Source organism: Myotis daubentonii, chromosome 21 (genome assembly GCF_963259705.1).
Source record: "Myotis daubentonii chromosome 21, mMyoDau2.1, whole genome shotgun sequence".
In the NCBI taxonomy this organism is placed as follows: Eukaryota; Metazoa; Chordata; class Mammalia; order Chiroptera; family Vespertilionidae; genus Myotis; species Myotis daubentonii.
The window spans coordinates 16,703,203-16,727,259 of NC_081860.1; the positions used below are offsets into that span (position 1 = coordinate 16,703,203).

General features: G+C 49.8%; 1 protein-coding gene across 3 annotated transcripts in view; it reads left to right on the plus strand.

Moving 5' to 3' along the window:
* The window catches only part of ASB7 (ankyrin repeat and SOCS box containing 7), a 31,932-nt gene extending 8,398 nt beyond the window's left edge, over window positions 1-23,534 (plus strand). Inside the window, exons 3-6 of one of the 3 annotated variants that reach the window (XM_059678293.1) lie at window positions 107-221; window positions 2,117-2,341; window positions 9,990-10,595; window positions 20,233-23,534. In XM_059678293.1, coding sequence (XP_059534276.1) covers window positions 164-221; window positions 2,117-2,341; window positions 9,990-10,595; window positions 20,233-20,372 — 1,029 coding nt within the window. In that variant the 5' untranslated portion in view covers window positions 107-163 and the 3' untranslated portion in view covers window positions 20,373-23,534. Of the gene's footprint in view, window positions 1-106; window positions 222-2,079; window positions 2,342-9,989; window positions 10,596-20,232 lie in introns of all 3 variants that reach the window. The other 2 variants (XM_059678294.1, XM_059678295.1) reach the window with 2 other exon arrangements.
* Window positions 23,535-24,057: the final 523 nt, after the last annotated feature.

The following is a 24,057-nucleotide window of genomic DNA, read 5'->3' on the forward strand; positions in this document are numbered from 1 at the left end:
GCTCCGTCAGGTGCTGAAGTGAAGCCCATCGAATGGTAGACGCCGTGGGCCGCTGTGATCCTCTGTCATCTTTCGGAGTTTTCCCACGGTTGTTATTTGTGTTTAGGTAGAGGGAGCTGATCCGCCACCCGGACGCCCTCTGAGACCCGCCCCACGATGCTGTATGTGCACAATGCTGACTAGGCGGCCCCCTCCCAGGAAAAGGGACTTTCTTCCAGAAGGTAAGCCAACGGAGGTCCCCGGTCACCCGTACTGTGGTTGGGGGGGAACCCCTTTAGCTTTGACTCCTCTCCCTCCAGTCAGCTCATGGAAAACTCAGCACAGCGCTTGCTACAAGAAAACCCAGGTTTCGTTCGATGGTGTTTGACCTTTGTTCGTGCAGAGTAGCCCTCATTCGAGGGCCAGGGTAGATCATCCCATTAAAAAAAGAATCTGCGAAAGATGGTTGCTTTGACCCGTCCATAGCTCCCATTCATTCTTTCTGATGGCCTTCAACATCTTCTCTCAAAACCGTAATCGTAGCCCTGGCCGGTTTGGCTCAGTGGTGAGAGCGTCGGCCTGTGCGCCAAAAGGGTTGCGGGTTCGATTCCCGGCCCCAGTCTGTGCGCATGCGGGAGGCAACCAGTCAATGTGTCTCCCTCACATCAATGGTTCGCTCTCTCTCTCTCTCCCCGTCCCTCCTCCCTTCCACTCTCTGAAAATCAATTGGGGGAAAAAAAAGATCCCAGGGTGAGGATTAACAAAACAACATCATCAACAGCAAAAAACGCTAATAGTAGGCAAAAACCTATTCGAACAGGATTCCTGGTTTTACATTTTCTAAAACGAGAGAGACTTGACTTTAGTGTCAGTTGAAAAATAATTAAGTGAAGAGATGGGGAGGAAATCATGTTTATTAAGAAAACAGATCGTCTTGAAATTTCTCATTTCCTAATTTTTCTGAGGAAATAGCTCTCCGTAGAAGTAGCCCGATATTTTTAAATGACGTTACTTAGTAGTGATACTTAAGAGTTTGTTATAACCGCCCTAGCTGATTTGGCTCAGTGGATAGAGCGTCAGCCTGCGGACAAAAGGGTCCCAGGTTCGATTCTAGTCAGGGCGCATGCCCGTGTTGTGGGCTTGATCCCAAGTAGGGGGAGTGCAGGAGGCAGCCGATCAATGATTCTCTTTCATCATGGATGTTTCAATCTCTCCCTCTCCCTTCCTCTCTGAAATCAATAAAAATACATATTTAAAAAAATAGTTTGTAATACCATTTTCCATGTATAAAATAGCATAGGATATTTGATTATGCTCTTCGGCTGTGATGTTGTGGCCTAAGTTAGGCTTAAGTGTACCTTTGTACAATCTATAATGAGAAGTTGTTTATTTTCTGGTGCCCCGACCGGGAATCGAACCTGCAACCCTTTGGTGCATGGGATGACGATCAACCAGCTGAGCCACACCGGCCAGGGCTATAATAAGAAGTTTTACACGATAACTTATTATTGGTAACAAGATCATCCCAAGATGTCTAACCTACATAACAGACCAAAATGTCTTTAAAGAACTTTATCCCATAATTTTTTTTTATTTTTAGAAATGGAAGCCTACTCGGAGATGTGTCTAATCTATTCCTGAAAATTAGCCCAGATGGAGTGGCTTCCTAAAAGAATGTTAATTTAAGTTTCTGTATGTCTTTAAATAAATTTTTATTGATCTCAGAGAGGAAGAGAGACGGGGAGAGAGATGGAAGCATCAGTGATGAGAGACAATCATAGATCGGCTGCCTCCTGCACGCCCCCTACTGGGGATCGAGCCCACTACTTGGGCCTGTGCCCTGACTGGGAATCGGACCGTGACCTGGTTCATAGGTCAACACTCAACCACTGAGCCATGCCGGCCGGGCGGCTTTCTTTTGCCATCTTTCATCATCCTACGGAAATCACCGAATGTCTGGGTCATAACAGATTTGGTTCATTATGAACTGGCATCACTGAGGTGCACGCAATTTAGCCAAGGAAAATTCCGTAACGTTTCATGGCCCCTCTGTCAGGAGCCCAGAATCCTAAACGCCGTGTTCTCTGCCTCCCCTTAAAGGCTGACCCCTGTGACCTAATGCATCCTTTGTAAGCAGTGGACTCCGCTAGGATGTTACACCACCACTGTCGGAGGAACCCTGAGCTCCAGGAAGAGTTGCAGATCCAGGCTGCGGTGGCCGCCGGGGATGTCCACACCGTCCGGAAGATGCTAGAACAAGGCTATTCTCCGAATGGCCGGGATGCGAATGGCTGGACCCTCCTCCACTTCTCAGCAGCCAGAGGAAAGGAAAGATGCGTCCGAGTCTTTCTAGAACACGGAGGTGAGTCTGCTTAGGAGCAAATCTCTTTTTTCCCCCAAGGAGAAGTTTAAAATGAAACTATATTTAATTTGAAACATCTGTGTGCATGTGTATATCTTTTTTTTTTTAAAGATATTTTATTGATTTCAGAGAATAAAGGAGAGGGAGAGAGAAATAGAAACATCAGTGATGAACAAGAATCATCGCTTGGATGCCTCGTGCACTCCCCCTACTGGGGATGGAGCCCACAGCCCGGGCCTGTGTCCGGACTGGGAATCGAACCGTAACCTCCGGGTCCATAGGTTGACGTTCAACCACTGAGCCACACCACCCGGGCAATGCTCAACTTCTTATAACCTCTCCTATGTGAAGCTTTGTTACAGTTATGCTGAGTTTTGTTTGCAACCAAATTGTCGAAAAGATCAGTTTGGTGAAAGTGCTATTTCCCTTGTAGCAGTAGTTGATATACAGCCAAGATTGCAGGTGGCTTGAACTAAAAGCAGCCCCTTCGTCACCTCGCCCAGTTCCTCGCGTTTCAGATGCAGAAGTGGCTGTGGTGTACCTACAGCCGGAGAATTACACACATTTCCCCTGCTGGCATTGCTCAAACACACAGACCTCACATGGGCCCCTTTAAATATGTCCTAATAGCAGGGCCTTTGATAGCTCAGTTGATAGAGTGGAGGACTGTCAATATGTCCTAATGATTTCAGAGAGAGGGAGAGAGAGAAACATCAATGATGAGAGAGACTCATTGATCGGCCACCTACTGGGGATCGAGCCCACTACTTGGGCCTGTGCCCTGACTGGGAATTGAATCATGACCACCTGGTTCATAGGTCGATGCTCAACCACTGAGCCATGTGGCTGGGCTCATCTTTGATTTTTCTATCCTTCTCTCCCTCTCCCTCTCTGAAATCAATTAAAAAATATGTATATATTTTTTTTAAAAGGTCACTGATCAGCCCTGGTTCATAGGTCGATGCTCAACCACTGAGCCACACTGGTCAGGCTAATCAGCGATCTTTGATATTGCGAGGGCAGGACCCTGCACCTTGAAGAAGAACAAATTTCAGAGCAGCTATTTATGAATGTGTTCAAAGAATTAAGGAAATGGTGGTCAAAACATAAATATATGGCGGCACTAACGCGTCAAATACAGACTATCAAAAACAGATAGAATTTGTTATATGTATACTAGAGGCCCGATGCACAAAAATTCGTGCAAGAGTAGGCCTTCCTTCCCCTCTGGCACCCGGGACCCAGGCTTCCTTCCTCCGGCCACCAGCAGGCACCCAGGACCCAGGCTGGCTTCCCTCCAGCCCTGGCTTCATCAGGATGGACGTCCAGAATGACATCTGGAAGACATCCGATCTAATTAGCATATTGCTTTTTTATTATTATTGATAGAATATACACTAGAGGCCCGGTGCACAAAATTCGTGCCAGGGGCTTGGCCCTCACAGCCCCAGCTTCGTCCAGACGGTTATTTTGCTGTTTGGTCTAATTAACATATTAGCTCTTTATTACATAGGAGGTTATATATCATATTAGTATATGTATACATATATATCCCCAAATATGAATTTTGAGTTGAAAAGCACATTATCTATAATGAAGAATTTACTAGAGTGGTTAATAGCAGATTTGAGCTGACAGAAGATGGAATCAGTGACCTTGAAAATTGATCAGTGAACATCTAGTCTGAGGAGCCTATAGAGTTGGTGGAGTGATAGTCAAAATTCCAGCAGGCTTGTTTGAAAAAATGGACAAGTTGATTTGTTGGCCCAAACGGTTTCAAAGAAGGTTGAGGACATACACTCCCTGCTGTCAGAACTTTCTAGAAAGCCACAGTGGTCAGGACAATATGGATAAACTTTCAGATCAATGGAACAGAGTAGAGTTCAGAAATAGGCCCACACTTGCCCTGGCCGGCATGGCTCAGTGGTTAGAGCATCGGCCTCCCCACCTTAGGGTCGCAGGCTTGATTCCCAGTCAAGAGCACCTACCTGGGTTGCAGGTTCGATCCCCACCCCTGGTTGGGGCACATGCAGAAGTCAATCCATCAATGTGCCTCTCTCGCATAGATGTTTCTCTCTGCTCTCTTTCTGTCTCTCCCACTCCCACCTCCTTAGAAAAAATATCCTCACTCCTCAGGTGAGGGTTATCAAAGAAGAAAAGAAATAGACCCACACTTGCCTGGTAGACTGATTTTTTTTTTTTTTTGACAAACTGATTTTGACAAAAATCACTGGGGAAAAGCTAGACTTTTCAGCAGATTTTGCTGGAACAACTGGATACCCGTGTGGGAAGTAATGAACCTTGATCTGACCTCACACTGGACATAAAAAGCAACGAGCAATGGATCATTGCTCTAAACATAAGAGTCAACAACATAAAACTTCCAGAAGAAGACGGAAAACCTATGTGACGTCGTGGTGGGCATAGATTTCTTAACAAAAAGCGAAAACCGTCAGAGGAAAAACATACTTGACCTCCTCAAAACTAAACATTTTTCTTCTTTAAACGACGCTGTATAGGAAATGAAAAGGCCTGACAGACGAGGAGAAATATTTACAAAACATATCTAACAAAGGGCTCGTATCCAGAATGTATACACAACAGAGTTGTAAACTCGGTGAGAAAAACAACCCCATAGCAATAATCAAATGATTTCAACAGACACTTCACAACACACAGCGCTTGCATAAGCTCAGTATCACCACGCCACCTGGGATGTGTAAATTAAGTTCCTATAAGTTACGACTTTACACTCGCTAGCGTGGAAGAAACGAAAATTGCTACGGTGCCAAGTATTAGTGAAGACCAACTTGAACGCCTCTACAGGCTGGGGCAAAAGAAGGTTTACAGTTGTTCATATGGAAAGTAATACATTAATAAATAAGAATACAAGAATAAATTCTGGCCCAGTGGTTTGAGCATGAACCTATGAGCCAGGAGGTCACGGTTCAATTCCCGGTCAGGGCACATGCCCGGGTTGCGGGCTCCATCCCCAGTAGGGGGCGTGCAGGAGGCAGCGGATCCATGATTCTCTCTCACCATTGGTGTTTCTATCTCGCCCTCCCCCATCCTCTCTGAGATCAATAAAACAAAATAAATAAATAAAATGAAACAAAGATTGCTGGCTGGCCCAGGCTGCTAGGTGTGAGAGAGAGGATAATGGAAGTCCCAGCCAAATTCTTCAAAAAATAAAAAAGGAATAAACTCTGTTTCTCACACTCACTACTCCTGTAAATCTACATCCGCCCCACCCTGTATTGCTGGTGGGAATGTACTATTGTGGAGCCACTAAAAGCCAGTTTGGCAGTTTCTCAAATGTACATATAACATACAGGCCAACAGGTCTAGGTATGTACCCAAGTGAGATGGAAACATACAGCCCCGTGTAGACTTGTACATGCATGTTCACAGGAGCCGTATTCATAATAGCCTCAATACTGGAAATAGCCCACTGTGCACCTGCTGGTGAATAATCTATATATATAAAAGCCTAAGCAACCGTTACAGCGGAATGACGGGAACAACCAGTCGCTATGACACGCACTGGGCAGGCAGGCAAGCGGTTAGGAGCGAGCAGGCAGGCAGGCAGGTGAGTGGTTAGGAGCCAGCAAGCAGGCAGGCGAGCGGTTAGGAGCAAGTGGTCCCGGATTGGGAGAGGGCACAGGCCGGGCTGAGGGACCCACCCCTCCCCCACACGTATTTCATGCACCGGGCCTCTAGTAGATAAATAATTGAAGATCCATACTGTAGAAAACTACTCAATGATGTAAAGGAATGAACATTTGGACACACAACAACAGCACGGGTGAATTTCAGAAGCATCGTGCTAAGTGAAATAAGTCAGACACAAACTCTCCGTACCCTATGGTTTCATTTCTATGAAATTCGAGGAAGGCCAGAACCTCAGTGGCGGCCTGGGGCCCAGAGTCTGGGCAGAGAATTGACAGCAAAGAGGCAGGAAGGAACTTTTTGGGATGATGGGAATATTTGGGTTATGGTGGTGGTTACAACATGACTGTATACAATTTGTCCAAGTTCATCGACGTGTACACTTAAGATTGGGAAGCTTTCTTGCAACCCCGCTAAAGTTGTTGGGGGGAAAAAAACATACCATATTGATAGGGAATGTTTATCTGCTTTTATTTATATGTACTTCCAAATTTTTCATTACATTTCAAGGTGTCTTGAGACTATGGGACAAAGTGAGCTCAATTTCCGTCAAAGTTGTCTTTGTACATGCCCTGCACATTTCTTACTGAATTAATATTGAGGTGTTTTTCTTTCTTTATTTTTTTTATATGTTTTTATTGATTTCAGAGAGGAAGGGAGAGGGAGAGAGAGAGAGAAACATCATTGATCAGCTGCCTCCTGCACGCCCCCCTACTGGGGATGGAGCCCGAAACAGGCATGTGCCCTGACCGGAATCGAACCCAAGACCCTTCAGTCCGCAGGCTGATGCTTGATGCACTGAGCCACACCATCTGGGGCGCTAGGTGTTTTTATCGTTTCTGTTACTATTACAAATGAGATCTCTTTCTTACTGCACTGGCTAACAGTCATCCTTAAACTCGATTTTGTTTGCATCTTCATCTGTCTAGATCTTCCTTTTGTTAATGCCTCAAGGACAGTAACTATGCAAAGTTCATGCATTGTTACTTAAAGCTCTATATTCTGTGCTGTTTTCCGCGTGTGCACAGCCAGTATATTTTTACGGTTTTTACTGAGGCTAAGCAGATCCTTGCTCTGTGTGTTAATCACGGTTTCTCCCAGCTCCGCGTTAACACCAAAACGTAAGTAAAACCTGGCAAAGGCCCAGAGTGGAAAACCAAAGCCCCAAGTGCAGTCTCACATAACATGGTTGTCATTTTGCTGTTGAATCAGCAAGTCTAAGATGCGCGTAAGAGTGGACGAAAGGTGGGAGAGATGGAAGGTATTCGTAACGTTTCACTCACCGAGCGGGCAGCTGTTGCTTGGTCAGGTAGAGATTAGAAACGGCGCCTTGGCCTCAGTGACGGTTTCATTTGGATCGAAGGGGTTCTTTTCTCCTTCATGCCTGTCTCCACGTCGCTGCTTTTAGTTAAGGGAGGCGGCGGAAGCAGGATGAGGGCTCAGCATCCTGTCAGAGTGGGCAGGTCATAGCTGCCGTTCCTGGCATGGCCAGCAGGTGGCAGCAAGACGCTTTGTTAAAAAAAGCTCGCCCTCATTTATTTTTAAGCCGCATAATACAGAGTTGCTATCTGTTTTCCTTTTAGCGAAGACCAACGCTGGCAGGATACGCTATTGCTGTTGTGCACTGTTCGTTTGTATTTAGTGATTTTAGAAATCGAACTGGTATACTTTACTTAGTAAGAGTCTTAACTTTTTACAGGTTCTGTGAGCAACTGCTTCTTAACTGAAACTTTCATTCTCCGTAATACCATTCTTTTCCATGGAGCTTTCTGCTTCGTAGAATTTTCCCAGAGACCCAGCTGTCACGTTTTAGCAGGAAATAACATTTTGCTAGACAGTACACAAATGTCTGCTCACACAACTTCGGAGGCTTTCTGTTTCGTTGTTTGAAAAAGCACTCATGAATTTTTCTCTTTCGTGGCCAAACTAGACATTAAGGGTGACTTTTATGAGAATAAAGCCTTCGTGTGTTTTTTTTAAAACCTCACCCCCGGATATTTTTTCCATTGATTCCTAGAGGGAGGGAGAGGGAGAGAGAGAGAGAGAGAGAAAGAGAAACATCGATCGGTTGCCTCCTGCACATGCCCTTACGGGCCTGGAGGACCTGTACGTGCCCTTGACCGGAATTGAACCCGAGACCCTTCGGTCCTAGGGCCGGAGCTCTAACCACTGAGCAGCACCGGCCAGGGCAAGGAGAAAGCCTTTGGATCCCAGGCAGTTAGGTCTGACCAGTTTATCTTCACGAGGAATTGCGGGCCTCCAGGAAGTGGCCTGTGTTCTCCGGGAGACGGTGCCAGGAATGCCTGTGGGATGAGAGCTACAGAGAACTTCCCCTTTGGCTCAAGGAGCCGCTGGGCCAGGTGACAACGCTTGTGACTGAGGAGTGACACGGCAGATACATCACTGGCGTTTCTTTTTCTTTCTCTCTCTCTCCCCCCCCTCCCGCAGAAATCCTTCCGTTTAGGAGAGAGCTTGGGAACTGTCGTACAAAATAATATTTACACGGCGCTCAAGTTGCTTCCCGGTTTTCACACGGCGCGCCATTTAATTCTTACAGACTCCAAAGTTCTCGTAAAACCAAGCGTTCAGAGTAGACGTTTATCTTACGAGAACCTGATTTGTCCAGATCACTTAACATATATCTAACGTGCTTTGGAATTTTTGCAGACCACAGGGGAAAAAAGAACACAACTTTATTTTTCCCCCCCACTTAATACACCCTTAAAACAACGCCGTCTGCCAGACCACAGTATATCCGTAATTTAGAGCCGCAGATGTTGCTACACATGCTTCTCTTTAAGACCAAGAAGCACAAGAGAAAATAAAACAGAAAGTTAAAGCCGAAGAGAAGCATGAAAACAACTCAGAGATGGGTGAGCTGGGGCAGCCAAGAGCAGTGGGTTCAGTTAGCAAACGGACATGGTGGTCTCAAATCTATGTTTTTTGTATATATCTTTTTTTTAAAAAAAAATCTTTTTACTGATTTCAGAGAGAGAAATAGAAATGGACAGTGATGAGCCCTGGCCGGTTTGGCTCAGTGGATAGAGCGTCAGCCTGTGGACTGAAGGGTTCCAGATTCAATTCCGATCCAGGGCACATAACCCTTGGTTGCAGGCTCCATCCCGGAGGCAGCCAATCGATGTGTCTCAGTATCTCTCTCACATTGATGTTTCTCTCTCTCTGTCTCTCTCTCTCTGTCTCTCTCTCTCTCTCTTTCTTTCTCTCTCTCTCTGTCTCTCCCCATCCCTTCCACTCTGTCTAAAAATCAATGGAAAAAATATCCTCGGGTGAGGATTAGCAAAAAAAAAATAATAAAAAAATAAATAGATAGATAAAATCTTTAAAGAAAGAAATATCAATGATGAGAGAGAATCATGGATCGGCTGCCTCCTGCAGCCCCCTACTGGGATCAAGCCCGCAATCTGGACATGTGCCCTGACCAGGAATCGAACCGTGGCCTCCTGGTTCATAGGTCAGTGCTCAACCACTGAGCCACACCAGCTGGGCGTATATATATATCTTTTAAAAACTTGTTTAACCACGGTTGATCACTTTCTACCAAACTTCATTTTTCATCAAAACTTGACTTCAGCGCAGCCGGTGTAGCTCAGTGGTTGAGCGTCAAGCTGTGAACCAGGAGGTGACGGTTCGATTCCTGGTCAGGGCGCATGCCCGGGTTGCGGGCTCGATCCCCAATAGGGGGCGTGCAGGAGGCAGGCGATGAATTATTCTCTCTCATCATTGATGACTCTATCTCTCTCTCCCTCTCCCTTCCTCTCGGAAATCAATAAAGCCATATATTTTTTAAAAACCCTTGACTTCAGTTAAACCGAGGAAAGACGTGCTGCTTGACGTCGGCTGCGATGTCTGATCCTTCTGCATCCCGTGTGAGAATTGGCGCCCGCGGGCTCTGCTGTGGGGAGGGCTCGTTGTTTTGTCCGGGCGCCTGCTGATGTGTCCCTTCTGGTTTCCACCGCAGCTGACCCCACGGTCAAGGACTTAATCGGCGGCTTCACGGCGCTGCACTACGCCGCCATGCACGGCCGGGCCCGCATCGCGCGCCTGATGCTGGAGTCCGAGTACCGGAGCGACATCATCAACGCCAAGAGCAACGACGGCTGGACTCCCCTGCACGTGGCCGCCCACTACGGCCGGGACTCGTTCGTCCGCCTCCTGCTGGAGTTCAAGGCCGAGGTGGACCCGCTCAGCGACAAGGGCACGACGCCGCTGCAGCTGGCCATCATCCGGGAGCGCTCGAGCTGCGTGAAGATCCTGCTGGACCACAGCGCCAACATCGACATCCAGAACGGCTTCCTGCTGCGCTACGCCGTCATCAAGAGCAACCACTCGTACTGCCGCATGTTCCTGCAGCGCGGGGCCGACACGAACCTGGGCCGCCTGGAGGACGGCCAGACGCCCCTGCACCTGTCCGCCCTCCGCGACGACGTGCTCTGCGCGCGGATGTTGTACAGTTACGGGGCGGACACGAACACGAGGAACTACGAAGGGCAGACCCCGCTGGCGGTCTCGCTCAGCATTTCGGGCAGCGGGCGGCCGTGTTTGGATTTCTTGCAGGAAGTCACACGTACGTAACCCGCTGGTTCCTACTCTCGCGTTGGCAAAAGTGCCTGCATCTTCCGAGGAATCGCAGGCGGTGGTGGTGTCGATCCTCACCCGAGGATGTTTTCCCATTGATTTTTTTTGTTGTTGTTTAGGGAGAGTGGAAGAGAAGGGGAGAGACAGAGAGAAACATCGATGTGAGAGACACACATCGATGGGTTGCCTCCTGCACATGCCCTGGCCAGGGCCTGGACCGGGGAAGAGCCTGCCACCGAGGTACGTGCCCTTGACCGGAATCGAACCCAGGACCCTTTGGTCTGCAGGCTGATGCTCTCTCCACTGAGCCACACCGGCCAGGGCTGTAAGGTGTTTCTCAACAAATGATAATAACCAGACATTCATGGTGCCTTTTAGCCCTGCTCGGTAAAGTCAGACCTCATTCGTCCGCAATAGAAAGAAAGCTCGATATCACAGGATCGCATAGAAACTCAGGTGAGCCCCGAGAAGCAATAGGAAATACAGTCGGGAGAGAAGCGAAGGAGAAGTGGACAGGAATCAGAGGGCTCTTCATTAATGAAGATCTTTGCTAGAACAAGGCAGCCCCTCTGTGTTGGAAGCGTCGTTTCTTGGGGCTGCTGTGGGCTTTGGGGGAGGGACCAGGGGAAGTTGGGTCTTAGGTTCCTGACCTGCTCAAGGCTCCTGGCTTTCTTTGTTTATTTTTTTAATCTTACTGATTTCAGAGAGGAAAGGGAGAGGGAGAGAAAGAGAGAAAGAAACATCAATGATGAGCCCTGGCCGGTTTGGCTCAGTGGATAGAGTGTCAGTCTGCGGACTGAAGGGTCCCAGGTTCGAGTCCAGTCAAGGGCACATGCCCGGTTGTGGGCTCGATCCCCAGTAGGAGGCGTGCAGGAGGCCGCCAATCCATGATTCTCTCTCATCGTTGATGTTTCTATCCCTCTCTCTCCCTTCCTCTCTGAAATCAATAAAAAAAAATAGGAAAAGGGGAGAAAAAAAGAAACATCATTGATGAGAGAGAATCACTGACCGGCCGCCTCCTGCACGCCTCCTACTGGGGATCGAGCCCACAACCCCGGCATGTGCCCCGACTGGGAATCAAACCATAACTTCCTGGTTCATAGGCCGCGCTTGTACTTTTTTTTTATTGCCAAGTTGCTGCTCACATTGGCTCCATCGCAGAGAGAGCCCACGTGACATGGGGCCGCAGTGTCACTGGCTCAGGCCGCCCGCTAAAGCGGTGAAGGCTGGTAGGAAACTGGTGAGAAGAGATTTGCCGTAGGCGGGAAATTCGGTGCCGGCTTCCATTGTGCCTGACCTGTCTCTCTGTGGGTGCTTTTTTTCGCTTTTCCTAAAAGAAGCCTGGAAGTGGCTGGCCCAGCTTGCATAGCATTGAGCGTGTCTGTTTCATCAGAATCTCGGGGTGTCTTTAGCTTTAACTCCTGCACTAGCGGCGCTTGGGTGGCACGAGTGGGGCCGCCGGCAGGAAGGCGTGTGCCCCACAGACACGGCTCAGCCCCTTCCGTTAAGTACTTGGCTCCGCGGTTCACAGCACAGACTGGAGCTGGGCCCCCGTGAGCTCCCGCCGCTGACTCTCCCACGTGTTGGCCGTGACCTCGGGCAGGCGACGTGGCTGCTCTGTGCCTGTGTCCGCATCTGAAAATTAGGGTATTTACGTCCTATAGGCTCGCTGGGAGGGTTAAATGAGTTAATGTTTATAATGCACTGAAAACAGTGTCTGGTGCGTTTGCAGTGCTGTGTGTGTGTGTGTGTGTGTGTGTGTTTTCAATAAAGCATTGCATTAGTTGTGGGCGGGTGAACGACAAGGGCTTGCTACCAGGAATCCCTTCCAGACGCATCTCCCCCAGCCGCCTCTCATCGGCTCTGTAGACTTGTGTGGTCTGCACACGGAGACCCAGCCAGGGGCGTGGTCGGAGCTGCCCGGGTCCCAGCTCTCAGAATGATGCTGGAGGGCAAGAACGCTGAGTTAAAAAGACGTTCACATAAGTCACGGCCGGTTTGGCTCAGTGGGTAGAGCATCCCCTACGGACTGAAGGATCCTGGGTTCGAGTCCGGTCAAGGGCACGTACCTCGGTTGCAGGCTTGACCCCTGGTCAGGTTGCATGCAGGAGGCAACCAATTGGCGGTGTGTCTCTCTCACATTATTGTTTCTCTCTCTCTCCCCCCTCTCCCCCCTTTCCACTCTCTAAAAATCAATGGGAAAATATCCTCCAATGAGGATTAAATAAATACGGTTCACATGCACCTTTAAAATTCGGGGCAAATAGAAAAATCAACAGGGATGTTTCTTGGCCTTGGAGTTCTCCCTTGCTCGGGAATGGAGCGCGCCCCGAGCTGGCCCCGGGTGCGTGTGGGCTGGCCGATTGGATCTCAGAATGATGGCAGCCGAGCAGACGTGTGGCCGGCTTTTCAGACATGAAGGCCCATCTGCCTTTTTTCTTTTCTTAAATATATTTTTATTCATCTCAGAGAGGAAGGGAGAGGGAGAGAGAGGGGAACATCAGGGACAAGAGAGAATCATGGGTCGGCTGCCTCCTGCACGCCCCCTACTAGGGATGGAGCCCGCATCCCAGGCATGTGCCCTTGATCAGGAGTGGAACCGCGACCTCCTGGTTCCTAGATTGACGCTCAACCACTGAGCCACGCCAGCCGGGCCAAGCTGTCACATTTACCCATCTAATGTGTCCCTTGGTTTTAACATGGTAATCATAGACCTTTTAAATTGCCTGTCTGATCCTTACAACATCTGTGTCATATCGAAGTCTGGTCTGATGCTTGCTTCGTCTCATCCGACTGTGTTTTTTCTTGCCTTTTAGCACGTCTTGTAATTTTTTATTGAAGCCAGACATGAAGTATTAGGTAATAGGCACTGAGGTAACAAGGCCGTTAATGTCAGGTTTCACGTTAGCCTGGCCTGGGGCTGGTCTGTGTGTCATGGTGGCGGCAGCCAGAGGGGCCGGGGGCTTCAGGCCGGGGGCTCCCCTCACTCCTCAGCGGGTCTGTGCCCCACAGCTCACTCTCAGCTGTAATCCACTCTTTTTTAAAAAATACATGTATTTTTTAAATTGATTTCAGAGAGGAAGGAAGAGGGAGAGAGAGAGAAACATCAATGATGAGAATCGTGGATCGGCTGCCTCCTGCACGCCCCCTACTGGGGATGGAGCCCGCATCCCAGGCACGTGCCCTGACCCGGAATCGAACCAGCTACCTCTCGGTTCCTGGAATGATGCTCAACCAGCTGAGCCACACTGGCCAGGGCTTGATTTGTGTGTGTTTTAGGATGAAATGGCTCATAGCTGTAAGATGAAATAGATGGGGATGGAGCCGGGTAAGCTGTTTTGCTAGAGACTTCATCTGTCAAGCACTTACGCTTTCTAGAACAGTGGCCCTCGAGGTCCAAAAGGTTGGCAACTGCTGTTCTAGAACATCAGTCACAGGTGTTTACGCGTGCTTCCTGTTTTGTAAGCACCGCACGACCTGAAATACGTTTCTGTTCAAATGTCAGTCGCTGCAGAAGTTAAACTTTAGGGGCAGGGGCGGGGGATCAGACTTTTAAAAAGTAGAAATAGCTCTAGCTGGTTTGGTTCAGTGGCTAGAGCATCGGCCTGCGGACTGGAGAGTCCCGGGTTCGATTCCAGTCAAGGGCACACACCAAAAAAAAGTAGGAATACTAATCATGACTCCTTTTTTAAAAAAAAAATATTAAGAAAATGAAATTTAGGCTGAGGCTCATCTCAGCTGAGTCCAGTCCCCAATGGGTATGCGGGCAGATGATCACCTAAAACATCGCTTCCAAGGCCGGGGCCTGACTCCTATGTTCCTTTCAAATGATTATTCATTTGTTTATTTGGTTTTGTTTTTCTTTATTAATTTTCCAATGATCCTCTAGTCAGTTTCTTTGAATTTTCTTGCAGGATGACTTGTCAAAACAGGGTTACCTAGTGTAACTCTTCAGAGCAGTGATTCGCGTAGCTCATTTTAACTGAGGTTATTTTCAATTATTTACTTTTTTTTCTTGTTGGGGATTTTGCCAGACATCTACATGTCTGCCTCAGTGACTAAAATCACTTTTAGAAATAAACAAACAAAGCAGCAGCACACAGTGTTACGTCAGATCACACCCCATTTTACGGTTCTTTGGGGTAAAAGTAGTGCCTTATCCTGGGCTGTTTTCACCCTATTTGTATTACTCTCTGTTTTTAATGTAAGCTTCTCGAGATTTCTTGCCGTTTGCCAGGAAGCAGCGTATGGTTTTGGTTGGCTTAGTGCAGATGGAAAATACAGGTCAGCCCTGGTCGGTTTGGCTCAGTGGTTAGAGTGTTGGCCTGTGGACCGAAGGGTCCTGGTTGGACTCTGGTCAAGGGCATGCACCTCGGTTGCAGGCTCGATCCCCGGCCCCAGTCTGGGCGCATATGGGAGGCAACCAATCAGTGTGTCTCTCTCACATCAATATTTCTTTCTCTCTCTCTCTCTCTCTCTCTCTCTATCTATCTCCTTCTCCCGCTCTCTCTCCCCCCTTCTCTCCCCTCTCCTTCCTCCCATCCACTCCCCCCCCCCAAAAAAAAAAAAAAAAACCGTGGAAAAATATCCTGGGTTGAGGATTAAAAAGCAAAAACGCAAATATAGCCCAAACCCACGTCCCCGTGGGAAAGAATGTCACCCGTGGACGCATGTCGTCGGGGCTGATGTGGTGCCTTGGGAGTCTCGCCGCGCCGAGGGCTGAACCAGAGCCGCCTCCTAGGTGGCAGCGCCATGGCTCTGTCCAGGCAGCCAGGCACCGCCTTTGTTTTACAGCCTTACGTCTCGTTTCACCCAGCTCGGACCCAGGCCCCGGGAAGGGAATCCGGAGGCGAGAGCAGGAGGGACGCAGTGGGGTTGGGGAGGATGTGAAAGTGGGGCCCTGAGCTGAAGCACAGACACAGGTCCTGGGAGGCCGTTGCGGATGTCGGCGGGATGCAGGGGTGCCTGAAGGACCAGTCAGATTGTACTTAGCCACCCAGAGGGGCGGGGGCTTTCTCTTTGTTTATTTCTGGCTTTTTTTTTTTTTTCGTTGTTTGCTTGTTCGTTTTCTACACCCTCCTCTCCATCTCCGTCTCTCCCCGCCTCTTCCCCAAAGGAAAAAAAACCCTATTTTGCTTTTATTTCGCCCCTTTGGGTGACGTTACGTGCAAAGGTTTGGCCCTCCCTGCCCACTTCCACGAACATTTTGTCCAGATCAGTAACTTGAGGTCTATCTTGAATCCGCGAATGGCAGCGCCAAAAGGCAGGCTGGGGGAGGTTTAATTTTCCAAACGACGCGGCCGCCCCGGTTTTGTAATTCGTGCCAGACCAGGCCCTTCAAAAGCCGACTTCCTACTTCGCACCAGCACCAGCCCCATGACCGCTAATGACGGGCTCCCTCCCCGGGGGAGAGGCCGACAGCCCCTTTGAACTGTGGCGTAATCCCACTATAGTTCACGAGCTCGGCTACCTTGTAGTTTGACGCAGCCCCGGAGTGTTACAATAATTCCGTCAATTATGTTCTTTTGTGCGCTGTCCCCCGGGGACAGGCAGGCCGCTGTTACAGCCCCGCGCTGTTATGTAACAGGGAAGGGAGCCTTTTCTAAGACACCTCGTAAAAGCGTGTGTGCACGTGTGTGTGCGTGCGTGTGTGTGTGTGCGTGTGCGTGTGTGCGTGTGTGCGTGTGTGTGGAGTTTCTCCTTCCGTCCCTTTTCTCCTCCTCAGCTCTCTTTTCCTCGGCCGCTGCCTGCTCCTCGCCCCTTTCATCTTTGGGGCAATGCGTCTTGGAGCGCATAGTAGGTGCTCCCTAAATACTTTCAAGAAAATAAGCCCTGCCCGGCTGGTGTGGCTCAATGGTTGAGCCTCGACCTATGAACCAGGAGGTCACGGTGCGAATTCCCGGTCAGGGCCCACCCCTGGGTGGCGGGCTCCATCCCCCCTAGGGGGCGTGCAGGAGGCAGCCGGTCCATGATTCTCTCTCATCATTGATGTTTCCCTCTCCCTTCCTCTCTGAAATCAATTTAAAAAAATAATTTTTTAAAAAAAATAAGTCTTTTTTTTTTCAATCATAATTTTCTATTCCCAAATTTCTATTCGGGCGGGGCAGGGGGGCAGCTCCTTAATCTTAGCAATAACAATAATTACAATGAGTAGCCCTTATTACTATTTATTATTTCGCCTGCTTGTCGCTCAGCGCTAGTACCGGGCGAGATGAGTCAGCGTCTGTGCCTGTGTGGATGGAGCAGTGGGATAACGATACACCTCCTTTCATCGCTGCACAGCTCTTTATTTTGTGTGAATCCTCACCCGAGGATATTTTTCCATTGATTTTTTTAGGGAAAGTGGAAGGGAGGGGGAGAGGCAGAGAGAAACATCCATGTGAGAGAGACACATCGATGGGCTGCCTCCTGCACACACCCCGACCAGGGTCCCGGGCCGGGGATCGAGCCTGCAGCCTAGGTACGTGCCCTTGACCAGAATCGAACCCGCGACTCTTCTAGTCCACGGGCTGACGCGCTATCCACTGGGCCACACCGGCCAGGGCTGCACCTCTTTGTATACAGGGAGCGTTCTCTCCTCACACCCTGACTCAAGCCATGCGGCGATTTCCGGAATCTGCTTTCCATCCGTCGGCCCGGGACCAGCTCCCAGCAACGGGTTACGAATCGCCCGCACCTTTACGGTCCGCACTGTCCTCTGAGCACCGGGCGGACAGGGCCTTCTGGCTCCTCCTCTCCTGGGCGGGAGAAGCAAACGTGGTTTTTTACGAGCCCCTGAATAGGACTGTTTGAGCGTCTGTGTACTTAAAGGCGTGGCTAGCTCTTCCTGTGTGCCCGGTGCTATTCTGAGCCCTTGCCCCGGGTGAACTCGTGTCCGGCCTGTCGGGCCTGTGGTGCAGGTGGCGGTGTCCTCAGTGCCCAGGTGAGGACGCCGGGGGACGGGCACAAGACCTGGGCAGTCGAGCCCGGGGAACCTGGCTGGAGGCCTGATGCTTGGAGCACGACGGGGGGTGTGCCCCCCATCGTGAATGGTCCTTCTGCAGGCAACGGGTCCCACAGGGTCAGGAAGGGTTTAAAAACTCAGATTCTGCCCTGGCCGGCAGTTGAGCGACGTTCCTGCACTGAAAGGTTGCTGGTTTGATTCCCAGTCAGGGCGATCCGGCTTGATCCCCCAGCAGGGGGCGTGCAGGGGACAGCCGGTCGCCGCTGTGCTCTCACATCAATGTTTCTCTCTCTCTCCCTCTCCCTCTCCCTTCCTCTCTGAAGTGTGTGTGTGTGTGTGTGTGTGTGTATTTTTTTTTTTAAGGAAGATTCCTGTGCTGGTGTACACGTGCGGGTCAAGTGTCGTAAGCACTTATTGAAAAATGGCAGCGATCGCTTATCCTCTTGCTAATGGCAGCCTGTGCATGGCGATGCCAAGTCACCCAGCACCGCTTAGGAAACGATTTGCTCTCGGCAGGGGCGTGTCTTGCCATGAGCTGGCCGGTTTCTACGTTAGGGACCCGCCTACAGAGCACTCATTCACTCATTCGCTCCCCCGGCCGGTGTTGGTGGAGGGCTGTGTCAGGCGCGGGGCTGACGGGCAGCCAGAGCGGTCCTGCCCTCGTGGGCATGGGGTGTAGGTTGTTCACAACCTTGTTACGCGCCAGCCGAGCTCTGAGCGCGTCTGCTGGGAACCTCACTCCTCGCCCCTGAGGGTGGGAGGCGGGGAAGGTGGGAGTTTGCTGGGAGACACGTGGGGGGGTGTGTGTCTTGTGTCTGTGTGTCTCGTAGCCACACAGATCCAGCGCAAACCTCTGTAGATGCTCCTGCTCCTAATTTATAAATCTTTCTAGGGAATCTGTCACTTCTGTGATTTGTTTTTTTAAATATGTTTTTATTCACTTCAGAGAGGGGAAAGGAGAGGGAGAGGGAGAGAGATAGAAACAGCAATGATGAGAGAGAATCATGGATCGGCTGCCTCTTGCACACCCAACATTGAGGATCGAGCCCACAACCCGGGCCTGTGCCCTGACCGGGAATCGAACCGTGACCTCCTGGTTCGTAGGGCGACGCTCGACCACTGAGCCACGCCAGCCGGGCTGCTGTGATTCTTTTAAAAGCCCTTACACGTATGTATTCAGTAACTCTTGGGAAACACGTGTTTCCGTGGGCCTTCCGGAACAGAGGCCTGAATTTTAAGGAGCCTTTTGTCCTCACAAAGAATTAATTTCCAACAGTGGTGATCCCTCTTGACAGACGAGTACCATTCAAGCACAGGTTCAAGTGCTAAGCAGCGCGATGGTCCTCCCCATGTGGCCCCCCGTGGTCCTCCCCGTGTGGCCTGGGGGCCGCTGGGCTTCCCCGGACCCTCTCAGGGCATCTGAGGTCAGAGTGATGCTCATCCTCACCCCGAGACGTGCGCTGCCTCGCTCACATTCCTTCTCCCCTGCGTGTGAGGGGACGTTTCCAGAGACCAGATGACGTGACCGCTTCCCGGCGGGTGGGATGCGGCCGCGTCGGAGAGGATCCAGCCAGGCGCTCCCGGGTGTTGATAAGACGTGAACGCGTGCCATCCTCCTCGCTTCATCCTGCTCATTTCACAGCCGCGCGGTTTCTGTTCGCACGTCATGGGGTTTCTTGCCGTTGCTTCTAAGAGAACGAAGAAGTCTTTCTAAACGTTGTCTCTTAGCTTCAGACAGGGATGTTAACCACTCGATACAGCCCTACCCTAAACACAGAAGTTCTTTTGGGAGCTTGAGCATCTGGGAACGTAGGAAGCGGCTTTGGGACGGAGAAGTTTGAAAACCGCTGAACCAGGGCTCCCGGCTAGACTTGGAGGGCGTTACCTAATCCCTCAGACAGTCGGAGTCTGTGAAATGGGCTGATGATCAAAGTCCTCCCCTCGTAAAAGGATTAAAGGAGTTCCTGTGTGTCAGGGGTTTGTGAGAATCCACGGCTCAGCGTAAGCATTCTACGTGTGCCAGCTCTCATCAGCGTTACCATTGACTATGAAAGCAGGCGAAGAGAACGTACTTCCAATACAAAAGATGTTTGTCTAGACCAGTGGTTCTCAACCTTCCTCATGCCGCCACCCTTTAATACAGTTCCTCATGTTGTGGGGACCCCTAATTTCATGGTTACAAATTGAACATAATGAAAGCATAGTGGTTAGTCACAAAAACAATATGTAATTATTTATGTGTTTTCCGATGGTCTTAGGCGACCCCTGTGAAAGGGTCGTTCGACCCCCAAAGGGGTCGCGACCCACAGGTTGAGAACCGCTGATCTAGACTATAAAAAGCCCTGGCTGGCGTGGCTCAGTGGATAGAGCGCCGGCCTGCGGACTGAAGGGTTCCAAGTTCGATTCCAGTCAAGGGCACATGCCCGGGTTGGGGGCTCGATCCCCAGTAGGGGGCGTGCAGGAGGCAGCCAATCCATGATTCTCTCTCATTGATGTTTCTCTCTCACTCTCCCTCGCCCTTCTTCTCTGAAATCAATAAAAATATCTGTTTAAAAAATAAAATAAAAACATATTTTTTTAAAAAAAAAAACAAACCAAAACACCCAGTGATTCTCAGAACCTAAAAAGCCCGCCTTAAATATTCTGCTTTGTAAACGTGTTTTCTTCTTCTCTGTCTTTCTAGGGCAGCCCCGAAACTTGCAGGACCTGTGCCGAATTAAAATCCGACAGTGTATAGGCCTTCAGAACCTAAAGCTACTTGACGACCTCCCCATTGCCAAGGTCATAAAAGACTACTTAAAACACAAATTCGACGGCATCTGACAGACACAGGCCCCCGGGCGCGGGGCCGGGCGCTCTGTCCCAGATACCCCTAAGGCCGTTCGCCTTGCACAAAGTATATCCTATGCAATTTCTGATCCGCCGAGAAGTCAGAAAGCAGGTGTACACTTTTAGATGTTTATTCTTTCTGTTTGTTTTTTTTTTTATTTTTTCGTTTGTTCGGTTGGTTTTCGTTGTACGGGAGGGGTTGTTGGTTTTTTATATATATATCTATCTATAAACACACCACATGCTTGACGGTCTTAATTCGGTTTCTTGGTCCAGGTTTGAGAGGTCCAAGCTTTCTCTCCGATGCCGCACTCACAAAAGCTTGTGGGGTGGTGGCGGTTCTCCCCCACCCCCCACCCCCACCCCCACCCCCACACGTCGCGAGCAGGCTTGGAGCGGAGAATCCGCCCTTTGCCAATGTTATGGGTTCATGGGCTTGTGCCTGTTGCCAACCAGCAGAGCACATGTTAACGTTGGGAGTCCTCGTCCCACCCAGGACGGGGTTCTGGGTTCTACTGGAAAATGCACCCCTCCTCCCCCCAAAATTTTGTAAGTACTCCTGTCCCCGCGTTCGTTTTTTTAATGAATACAGACTGGCTGTTTGAAACGGCTCCTTTCCTAGTTCCCGTCGCTTTCGGTGGTTTTGGGGGGGTGGGGGGGACCTAACCCCAGTACCTCTCTATTCCCGGTCAGCGTGCTCTTGTTTTTAACTTACTTTTCTTAACCATCGCAGGACACTACCCAGAGACACGGGGCCCCCGCGAGTCTCTGTGGGAATAGTGCTTTAAAAAAAAAAAAAAACTAACGGGAGAGAAAATCACTTTCTAAAGCCCCTGTCTTCTGTTTTTCTAAAGCGCCTCCGGTGCAGGACAGTACTTTCTCGGGTGTCTTTGGGCCATTATCTCGCTTAATGTTCCCCATGCCACGGCCGCCGGCTTTGCCGTGCCCGTGAGCGCGGGCACTGCCACTTCTGTGTGAATTGCGGGGCCGCAGTCCCCCGGGTCACAGTTTCCATTCAGGGCTTCGTCCTTTCCTCCACGCGGATGGAGCCTAAAATTTCATCTCCGGGTGGGAGAGCATTTTTCCCTAAAAAATATTCCCCAAACAGCATTTAACCCTGTGGCTCTCATGGTGGAATCGTTCGAGGCGGTTCCATGGCGTTTTGCTGTGCTGTGTTGGGGTTTTTTTTTTTTCCTCCCCAGTTAAGCCAGGCCTCGAAAGGGTGACATTTCTAATGGGCGTGCATTGGTGAATCTGGGGAACCTCCTACTGTGCCGATGAGCCCTTACCCGCGGGGACCTTATTTCCTGGGTTGATAGGGCTGGCAGCGTGAAAACGCAGGCGTGATAGCGCGTCCGTAACCACGCAGAAGCTTCCAGAAGCCGCAGGGACCCGGGATGAGGCCCTTGGAAGTGGGTGCCACGCCTGACGGGTCATTTCGTTTCCAAAAAGCCTCTTCCAACTTCCCAGGATGGTTCCTGGCGCTTTGGGCAACGCCCAGTCACGCATCCTAACGCGTTTCTCATCAGAGGTTGGCGCGGGGAAGGGCTGGCCTGGTTCGAGTCTCTGCTTCTACGTCCCCAAGTGGGGAGCTGTTGCCACAGCGAATTGGGGGCCTCCTGTGGCTTGTCCTTCGGGAAAAGGGTGCCTCGGGGGTCGCCGATGGGGGAGCCGTGAGCGTGTGGCCGGTTTTGTCACCACCCCAAGCCTGTAACTGCAGCCAGGTGGCCCGAAAGGTGTGGTCTGTCCCAGTTCACTTCCCTCGGGACATGGGGAGCCGAGCCGGAGCCAAGAGCCACCCGCAGGCATCGGGGACATGGCACAGCCAGGAATGAATGGAACCTTATTTCTCCCTGTAAAATCCAGGCCCCGGGAGGCGAGGACGGGGGAGGGCGCGCAGGCCCTCTGTCCGCCTACGTGTGTGTTAATTCAATCAGTTTAGTCTAAAATGATTCTCTTTCCCCAACCAGCCCAGAGTTTCCCCAAAGCAAGCCACTGAGTCCCAGTCAGGGGGTCCCAAGTAGAAAGACCGAGGCGAGTTCTTCGCTCCGTGTCGCTGCTTCGACTTGAGAAAAAAAAATTATGCGCGCTCCTTCCGCGATTGAAATTTCTATTTAATGAAGACGTGTCTAAGCCCCACTATTTATTGTTTGAGGTTTGATTTCTCCGGACACTTAAAAAGAATGTTTTTTTGTGGGGGTTTTTTGTTTGTTTGTTTGTTTGTTTTTGGTAACAGACTCCCTATCACATCAGCGTATTTCACAGTAACTAAAACTGTCTGGAGGTCAGGAATCCGTGGGATGGAGGGGTGAATGTGCAGGTCCGCATTTGAATCGGATTGTTCTAGAAGCATCCCGGGGTCCCATGGCGAGGAGAGAGAAACGAGTCATTTCAGAAAGAAAAAAGAAAAAAAAAAAAAATCAACCGATCGCTTTCCCCAGAATCTTGACTGAGATGTTCAGAATAGCATCAAATTTGTCAACGATCCTTGACGTTTCTTTTGAAATTTATGATTGAGGCCTCCGCGTAAACCTTTATAAAAAAAAAACCTATCTGGCGAGTACACCAAAGAAACCAGCTCCTGAAAGATTATGATCAGCCATGAACTGCCAACCTCCTCTGTTTTTGAAACCGAGTTTCCCCCCTCCCCCGCCCCCCCCATGTAAATATTTGTGTTTGTAAATGTACAGCAGAGCGAGAGTGGTTTTTTTGTTTTGTTTTTTTTTTAGATTATTTAATGCCCATCTTTCTAAACTATTGATGACAGAAATAATCTGCGCTTGTGCGTCGGGACGACGTCACCGTTTTGTTCTTTAAGTCGTTATCAGTCACGCTCGGGACGTGTTTCCGCGAGAGAGTCCAGTGTCCTGTGGCCGTGGCCACAGTCCACGTGGCACACGGGGGAGCGAGCGCCTTGTGTCAGGCTAAGCGACGAGAACGCCTGTGACCCCGGGGGATTCTAACCGCCCTGCCCAAGTGCTCAGCAGCCCAGGATATGACCAGGATGAGGCCCTCTGCCCCCAAATTGAGCTTTCATATAACTCCTAGTGTGTTCTCTCATACTGTATTTTGTTCTTCCTTTGTAATGTAAGTTTGTTTTGCTTTGGGTCAGTTTGAATTAAAAAAAAAAACAAAAAAACTTCAATCTGGTTTTAACACTTCCTGGAATTGTGTGTTATTTCTAGTCGGCCTTAACGGTTTAACATTTCCCAGCTCTTTCGTGAAAGGAAACAAAATTCTAACCTTCCTTCATCAATATTTTTTCTTTAAATGTTTTTTATTGATTTCAGAGAGAGAAAGAAAAACATCAGTGATGAGAGAGAATCATGGATTGGCTGCCTCCTGCGCGCCCCCTACTGGAGATTGAGCCTGCCACCCAAGCATGTGCCCTTGACCGGAATCGAACCAGGGACCCTTCAGTCTGTAGGCCAACGCTCTATCCACTGAGCCAAATCAGCTAGGACTTATGTTTATTTTTTTAAGATTTTTAAATTGGCCCAACCAGTGTGGCTCAGTGGTTGAGTCTCTACCTATGAACCAGGAGATCACAGTTCGATTCTAGGTCAGGGCACATGCCCGGGTTGCGGGCTCCATCCCTAGTATGGGGCATGCAAGAGGCAGCCGATCCATGATTCTCATCGCTGATGTTTCTATCTCTTTCTCCCTCACCTTTCCTCTC